Source organism: Formica exsecta, unplaced genomic scaffold (assembly GCF_003651465.1).
Source record: "Formica exsecta isolate Colony F162 unplaced genomic scaffold, ASM365146v1 scaffold218, whole genome shotgun sequence".
NCBI lineage: Eukaryota > Metazoa > Arthropoda > Insecta > Hymenoptera > Formicidae > Formica > Formica exsecta.
In genome coordinates, this window is record NW_021849477.1 from 1,630,649 (window position 1) to 1,638,732 (window position 8,084).

Below are 8,084 nucleotides of genomic sequence, written 5' to 3' on the forward strand. Positions count from 1 at the left end.
AAAAATTTATAAATTAATAAATATTTTTTATATTCTTTTAAAATCTATCAAAAAATATATAAATTATACTCGCGCGACATATAACTATAAAAATATAATTATACTGAAATAATTATAGTCTAATTTGGATGCAAGATAAATGATATAAGTCGAATATATTATTGTGTTTACCTGAAACATTAACGAGTCCTTAAAATTGATCTCTTTAACGGGACAAGAGTACTTGGAGAATGCCACAATCGCATTTAGTAATACTTGAATGCATTTCGTCGTACCAGGTACCATTTCATGGCTTGGCTCGTTAACGGGTTCGACTGCTTTCCTAGCTAACGTTTCTGCGTTTATTTCTTGTTCATTATCGTCAAGATTCATCGCTATCCATCGCACTTCTGTCTCTCGATCGTCCCAGGATGATTCTTTCGAAGGATCAGCAAGATCAATCGCACAAATTGTGCAATCGATACACGTCTGCAAATTATCGTTGGAAATAATTAGTTTATATATATTCAATATGCAACAATACCAAATAAAGAAAACTACAATTACCACTATAATTAATATAAAGATGTAAAATCTAATTTTGTAATAAAATTGTGACAATATTTTTCTTTTATCCTAAACCTATTTTTTAAAAAGAAAAATTTCCAGGATATATAAACTGAAAAAAATAGATAGATATTTATATATTTTATATCAAATTAAAGATATTATTATCAAATAAATGCAAATTGAAAATATTGATTAGTGGTAATTGACAGAATTTAAACTTGTTAATTTTAATACGTCGATATAATTCACTGGTTCCGAAGAAAGAAATGTCGCAACGATTTCCTTGCAAGTCATGGGTTGGAGATGACCAATGGATGGGGTAAGTACAACATTGGGATGTGCGTTCCATTGAAATCGTGAGTACCGATTCACTGATTTATTGACAATTTTGAAGCTCTTCCTGTATATCTTATTGACAAAACAATATCCATAATCCAGCTTATAGGCCAATGACACTGGGAGTGTTCTCGGCGTCAAAGCTGTAAGATATAAATCACAAGCAAAAACGAGAAATGAAAAATTGCACTTAGAAAAAAATTTTAAAAAGAGATTAATAAAAAATATGATAAATTAATAAATATTTTTTTGGTAAAGTTATGATACAATAAATAATAAAATTCTCATGAAATTAGGAATAATTGAAAATGGATAATAATTAATAAATATTTTTGATAAAAATTTATTAAAAAAATTAAATGATAGACAAGAGAAATAAAACTTAAAATAAAATTGAAATATTTTCTATGATTGTGCTCTTATCTATCTATTGTTTTTGCAATTTTATTACCTTCCACTGTACTGTTTGGCTTTGATGATTTTCGCGATTTAATATTAGACTCGCGCTTTTCATTGGTAGAATCAAGTTTTATATTTGTGAGCTCTAACCCTTCTAATATAACTGATTCTGCGTATGCTTCGCCCTTTAAATCGATTATCAGATTCTCGTAGGGATTATCGGTGATGAATAGTCGCACTTGACCTTCATACTTGCCGATCTCTCGTGGAATAAATTTTACTTTGAATGATGTCTTTTCTTCGGGCATTATACAAACTACAATGCATCGATCGTTTGACACTGTAATTTAATAATTTATACATGTTACGTAAAAGTTATCTATCACTTCATCATTTTTGAATTACTAAAATATATTTATGTCATGTTGTGTATATTATATACTTTTTTACTTTTTTTAAAAGTTGGATTCTTTTAAAAAATAATTTAAGACTTAATACATTTAAAATTTAAAAAAATAATTGTCAGATTTTTAAAAAGTTATTTTTTATTGAAAAAGACAACAATAATTTTAAATAATTTCAATTATAATTGGAGAAATTATATAAGATATAAAAATATAAAAATATATTTTGTTTCATTAGATGTCTGCGAATTTTTTAAGTCTAAATTCTCAAAATTTGTCTTGCGAAAAATTTACTTCTTTCTTAAATTATTATTAATCAATGTATAGAAAAACGAAACTAACTATCGGCTCCATAGTTCCAACTATTTGACAAGTAGTTTCTTGTACTGTCACAAGTACTGAGAGTAAAAAGAAAATTTGAATTCTCATAAATCTCAACAATAACTTTAGCTGGAATCACACCGACATTCTCAAAAGTGAATTTCTTTTCATTAGAATCATTCACAAGCGTACGACCAAAGTTTAGAACAATTCGTTCTCGCTTTCCGCTGGGTGGTTCTATAATTGTCACTTGTGGCACGCAAGCTTGTCCTACTAATTTTAAGAAAAACTTTTCATCCCTTAAATGCGGGGGAAGCTCGACTGCAATCTCGAAGACTGCATAACATGTCTGTGATTATAAATATAATACTAAATACAATGTAATTTTTGACATTTGAGTTTATAAAACAAAAATGTTACCTGCATAAATGTCGGATTAAACGAAATTGCGAATCTTTTATGACTCATCGGCGGAATGCGTTCTCTCTCGGGTGTCAGCACAAAGATGTCGGATTTTGCAGTTTCTGGTATAAATGATTCTGCGAGTAAGATCAGTTCTACATCAGCAGGTATCACGTCTCGGTTGTAAAGCACGAGATATGCCGTGTGAGAGTGTGATACGCTAACGTGACGAAAATACAGGCATTTCTCTTGACGTACGAATATGGTGTGTGCACCAATCTAATATAGCATACAATAAAAAAAATATTTTTTATTTTAACTTTGGATACGAGATAGACTATTGGAAAAATTAGATACCTCTTTCGGACAAATAAAATCTTCAATGCAATCCACAATGTGATTTTCGTGGAACATAGCGTCGAGATTCTGCAAATCGACGCTAGGTATGCAGGAATTAACGGATAATTTTATTAATTTGCTATTTCTGTCTTCGGGAGTGCTATCGGGCACGAGAATCATTATTTTTTCTTCAAGTAAACCCACACATTCTGGATAGCATTCGATTATTATAGTATCGATTTCTCCTGGTTGAATGTTCCCTTCGGTTTTCGTTATTGTAAAAGGACCAATTTTTAACGTAGCCGTAGATTCCGTCGTTTTCCTGTAAGAATAATTAAATATTAGCATATCAAAACAAATGTTTCTGTTACTTTTATTTTTAGAACAGACACTTTTATTCTTACAATTATTAATTAAATTTCATTAATAAGATATTTAAAAATTTACTTATCAATTCGCAATTTATCTCTTTTCATTGGCATATCCGATGTTTTGTCAAGATCAGTTTTGATCGCATTTTCCAGCTTGATTTCTGTCATGTAAAGATTGGATGGATGTTTGATAGTTGCTATTTCAATAAAATAACAAAGTAAAAATTCTCCAGTATTTTCCACATTAAGGTACATCGTTTTTTTGGTACAAATGCCGAGTGAAGCAAAATTTATCTCGGGATAAGGATAAATGCGAAATCTATATTTTGGAAAAAATAATCAATACAATCTCATGCATCTATAATTTACCTTATAACAAAAATTAAGATTTTAAGAAAAAATTAAAAAAAAATGCCTAGAAGAAAAAAATCTTTAAATGTTTAAATAAAATGTTAATTAGATTCAGATAAAATGTTTCACCTAGTATAATATGCAACTAAGGAAACTTTCAAAGGAAATTCCGCAATCACAGCAGTCTCTTTATTCATATCGAGAAGATGACATCGAAGTATTGGGCATTCTTTTAAAGTAATTTCATTTTTCGGTAGGAAAGTTATCTGCAATTAAATAAGGCTATATTTTAGTTTAATTTTAAAACTTGTATTTTTCTTATTTTCTTTTATTTGTTATCTTGACATTTGTTTATAATTTTTTATCACTAATATAATTTAATGATTCTATTTAAAAAATGTAAAACAATTGTATAACAAGTGTGTACAAATATAAAAATTCCTTTTTATTTCTTTATCATATGTAAGAAATAAAAAAGAATTGTATTAAAAAATACCTGTACTGTAACCTCCTTTTTTGGTTGAATGGAACCGGTAATAGGACTAATTTCAATGTCTTCCTTTAATTTTAAAGGCAAATTCGATGCGATCTTAGCCAATTTGTGTTGCTCTTCCAAGAGAATGCTGATTATAATTATTAATTTAATTAACATATAACATACATATTAATAATATATCATAAATTTAATATTAAAAAAGAATTATAAAAGTACATTTTACAATTTACGTAAATATTGATAACATTATATCAATTAGCAAATTTTAATTATAGTATTTTGATATGAATATATGAACTTGCTAAATATATTTTTCTACTTACACATATTTAACTTCGTAATGTCCCCGATTAGTTATTGTGAAAATCGCGCTTGTAGAGAAACCAACTTTTACGCACTTTAAGTCAATTGGATTTGCATGATTAATGTCGATAGCAACATCGTACGTTTCGCCAGATAAAGTGAGAGTTTCCACAAAAATAGATTCCACATCATTTTCGTGAAAAAAAGCGTTAAAAGTTAAGCTTCCCTCGATCGCTCCAATCTAAAACAAAATATTTTGAAAAGAAAGTTTTACATACATTTTCAATTTAAAAATATTTGAAAGAGAAAGAGAAAATCATTTCTTTTTTATTTTTGTGTATTAAAATAATTTGAAAAATTTATATTTAATTAAATAAAATACAAGTATTAAAATTTTTAATAGTAAATACTGATATAATTTAGCTACTATTATTTAACAAAAGCTTAATTGAATTTTTTACTTTGCTTGCGTGATAATAAAATTCGATCTTTTCATCACTCTGGGGTTTAACAACTCCTTTGATCGGTGTAAATGATATTTGAGGATCTAGAGGTCCATCAGGATCCAAATGCCAGAAAATTTCAACTGGAGATCTATTCCGAATAAAACATGCAAGAAAATTTCTTCTATACAAAAGCACTTGACCAAAAGACAATTGTTTGCCGTCAAGTTCAATGTCCAATTTCGAGCCATTACATCGAAGCTAAAACATTATGGGTTTCTTGATTTTAAACAATAAAAATAACACTTTCTTATTTAAATATAATTTAAAAATTTTTTAAATATAAATATAATTTTTAGAACAATTGTTTTTCAGATATTTTTAAATTGAAAAGCGTATGGTATATTTTTCTTATAATTACCTCGATTATATCAATATGCGGATTATTTGCAATACATATATGCAACTTATCAGTAAATGAATCCAGTTTCGTAACACCTGCAGATATTTTTAGCAATCCACATTGTCCAGCCTACAAATTAAATAAAAGAAGATAATTTGATATTTTGTGTATATATACATTAAATTATAAAAGAGATTAAACACATTACAAAAGAAAATATAAAATAATAGCATACCTGAATATAAAGTTTCTCTGGTTCTATAATAAAAATATCTGGATTATTTTCCTGCAGAAAGAAAGACACTTTTGCATCGACTTTAGATATATTACAGAACTTTAATTCTCCTTCGCGACGATGGGCGCTGTTTACAAATTATGCAAACGTAATTTATTTAATTAATAATTTAATATATCTTTAGATATATTAATATTGTTTAATCGGAACCTTTTATCTTTTCGAAACACTAGTAAGGATCCAAAGTCGTAGGTACCAGTATCAGAAAAATATGTAGGATCAATTATATTATTTACTTTTGTTTCTTGAACCTACAAAAAAACATCTTTTATTACTTTTAAAACTTTTTTAAAAATACCTATTTATTCGCGATATTTTAATAAAAATTACATATATAATTTATGATCATTTAATACCAATCTTAATTAATAATAATTGCGTTTTTATACATCTGTAAGTCTAAAAAAACATTGCTATACCTTTGAAAAAATAGTGTTAGGATTCATATCCAGTCGCGGAACATCGGCGATGCCATGAACATTAATATCATAACTGATATCATTGCCATCGATGATAGATAATGTGTACGTTTGTCGATGAGTTCCAATTTCTTCGGGTTGATATCGGATCTTGAATCTCCGACTCTCGTTGGGTTGCAAAATCCATCGTGATTTTAGCATCACTTCGAAGATTGCATTTGTAGTAGATGCCTCCTTATTCTCTGTTATTGACGTATTTAATGATATTAATGATGGTTCTTCAATTTTGTCGATGACACGCTTCTTGCGCTTTGAATTCTCTGCGTGATTTTCTTGTTTATTAATTAAACTAACATGTGAAGAATTGCTCGCCATTATGGAGTCAGACATTGTGGATAACGAGACGATTTGATAAGCTCCTAATTAATAACATAAAACTATTACGATTAATTATTTAACGATTACTAGTTTTTGCGATAAATATATAACAGATGGACAATTATCACAAATTACGTTGACTAGATACTTGCCATTACTTTTAATATCGCGTTTTTTTATGTTTCGTGGCTTAAGAATATAGTATTTTCTCGGCTCAAGATCCGGTTTTGGTGCGATTTCAAAAGCTAACATTAAATATTATTATTCAATAATTTTTTTATGTGATACACAAATATTTGTTTAAAAAAATATTTATATTTCTTACAAAGAGCTTTCTTAATAAAGCTATTTTCGCTCATTTGATTAACTATTACGTCATATATCGCTCGATTCCATGGATCTGTGGCATTTACATACCAGATATGAATATATTCTTTTATATATTCATTTGTATAAGTCTGTAAAAATAATTAAATTGTACGAGTATATATACAAATGCCCCACTATACCATCCGCTAATGGCAGATTGACCCTGGGACACTCTGTATAAATATGCTGCGATAATTTTTTTATTATATTCTAAATATAATTATTATATTTTTAAATAAAATTTTTACATAAATTTATAAGTTGTATTGAGTTAAAATTGAAATTATATCTTACCTCTTTACTGATATCAGAACTCTTATCTTTTTTGTTATCAATTTTCAAAATTTTGCTCTTCGCCGTAAACAGTGCATCCTATATAATAGATGTAAAAATAATACTATATATAAATAATTTTTAAATATTGAGGGAGAACAATTAAAGTTTTGTAGAATATTTTCGGATATTTACTTTTTTAAGAGGATCCCAATTTTTGATGATGTTTTCTATGGCCCGAAGGCTGCTATAGTAATTATCCATAGCATTAGCAATACTCTCCAATTCTTTCGATACTTCTTGCTTTTCTAAATGTCATATAATATTGCAAATCACAAGTTAAATTTTATAATTTTCTTTGTTCAAAAAATAAATTTATTGTACTGTTTAGTTTAATTTTATTATTACTTGATTTAGAATCGTTTCTATTTTTTGACTCTTTGAGATCCCGAATTTCTTTCTCGCTGACGGGAGCTTTAGAAGTTTGAGATTTTTCCTCTTGACTGTTAGTTTTTCCATCTTTTATTTTCTTATTTGTTTTCTTATTTTTAATAATGCGTGTGTTATGAAATGTTTGCCGAGATAATGTCTGTAGAATATGCATTGTCAATTTGATGGCAATGAAAAACATGAGCATTATTAAATTAAATTTACATTAATATTAAATATAGAATTACATTATTATTGGCAATAAAGAATAAAATAGAAATATCTTTAATAGTTATATATATTCTATACGCTAATTTTTAAAGAAAATAGAGAAATCCGAAAATTTAGGTCTTTCTAAAGTTCAATCGTGAAGTCGATACTTCTTTTTTTCTTAGTTCCGTCATCCGTTGTACAAATTGCATTCGCCTTTGTAGCGCTTCTTGTTTTTTTTTTGGTAAAGTTGATTCCAAATAAAATTTCTTTTCGTCTTCCGCAAGTAGTTCATATTCAGATAATGACATCTCATCAATTTCTTGAATTTTCTTAGCAATTTCCTCAGCTAATTTTTGTGCTATTTAGATAATCAATATATGAATTTAATAATTTTTATAATCTAATCTAATATATTGCAATCTACCTTTTAATTCTCGTAATTCCTCTATTTTTCGAATATAATTATCCATTGAGTTTAAAAAAGTTACAAACAACATATATTCTACGTATCCTACTATATTCAGCAATACGATTAGCATGCTAACATCACTTTCGAAGAAGATATTGTTTAAAGTTTGCAGTATAAAACCG

The 8,084-nt window shown here is 27.6% G+C and overlaps 2 protein-coding genes across 2 annotated transcripts in view; both read right to left on the reverse strand.

The window, feature by feature from the left end:
• LOC115235295 (hydrocephalus-inducing protein-like) overlaps positions 1-6,273 on the reverse strand; it is a 17,906-nt gene extending 11,633 nt beyond the window's left edge. Inside the window, 15 exon segments of the mRNA XM_029806965.1 lie at positions 172-468; positions 784-1,028; positions 1,337-1,624; positions 2,022-2,358; positions 2,430-2,690; positions 2,769-3,141; positions 3,231-3,440; positions 3,602-3,738; positions 3,969-4,095; positions 4,292-4,512; positions 4,733-4,975; positions 5,136-5,246; positions 5,353-5,479; positions 5,563-5,663; positions 5,832-6,273. Coding sequence (XP_029662825.1) covers positions 172-468; positions 784-1,028; positions 1,337-1,624; positions 2,022-2,358; positions 2,430-2,690; positions 2,769-3,141; positions 3,231-3,440; positions 3,602-3,738; positions 3,969-4,095; positions 4,292-4,512; positions 4,733-4,975; positions 5,136-5,246; positions 5,353-5,479; positions 5,563-5,663; positions 5,832-6,221 — 3,468 coding nt within the window. The 5' untranslated portion in view covers positions 6,222-6,273.
• Positions 6,274-7,543: 1,270 nt separating this feature from the next.
• LOC115235341 overlaps positions 7,544-8,084 on the reverse strand; it is a 10,870-nt gene continuing 10,329 nt past the window's right edge. Inside the window, exons 10-11 of the mRNA XM_029807046.1 lie at positions 7,918-8,084; positions 7,544-7,851 (exon numbers count right to left, since the gene is read on the reverse strand). The exon at positions 7,918-8,084 is cut by the window's right edge and continues 2 nt beyond it. Of these exons, the coding sequence (XP_029662906.1) occupies positions 7,625-7,851; positions 7,918-8,084 (394 nt within the window). The 3' untranslated portion in view covers positions 7,544-7,624. The remainder of the gene's footprint in view (positions 7,852-7,917) is intronic.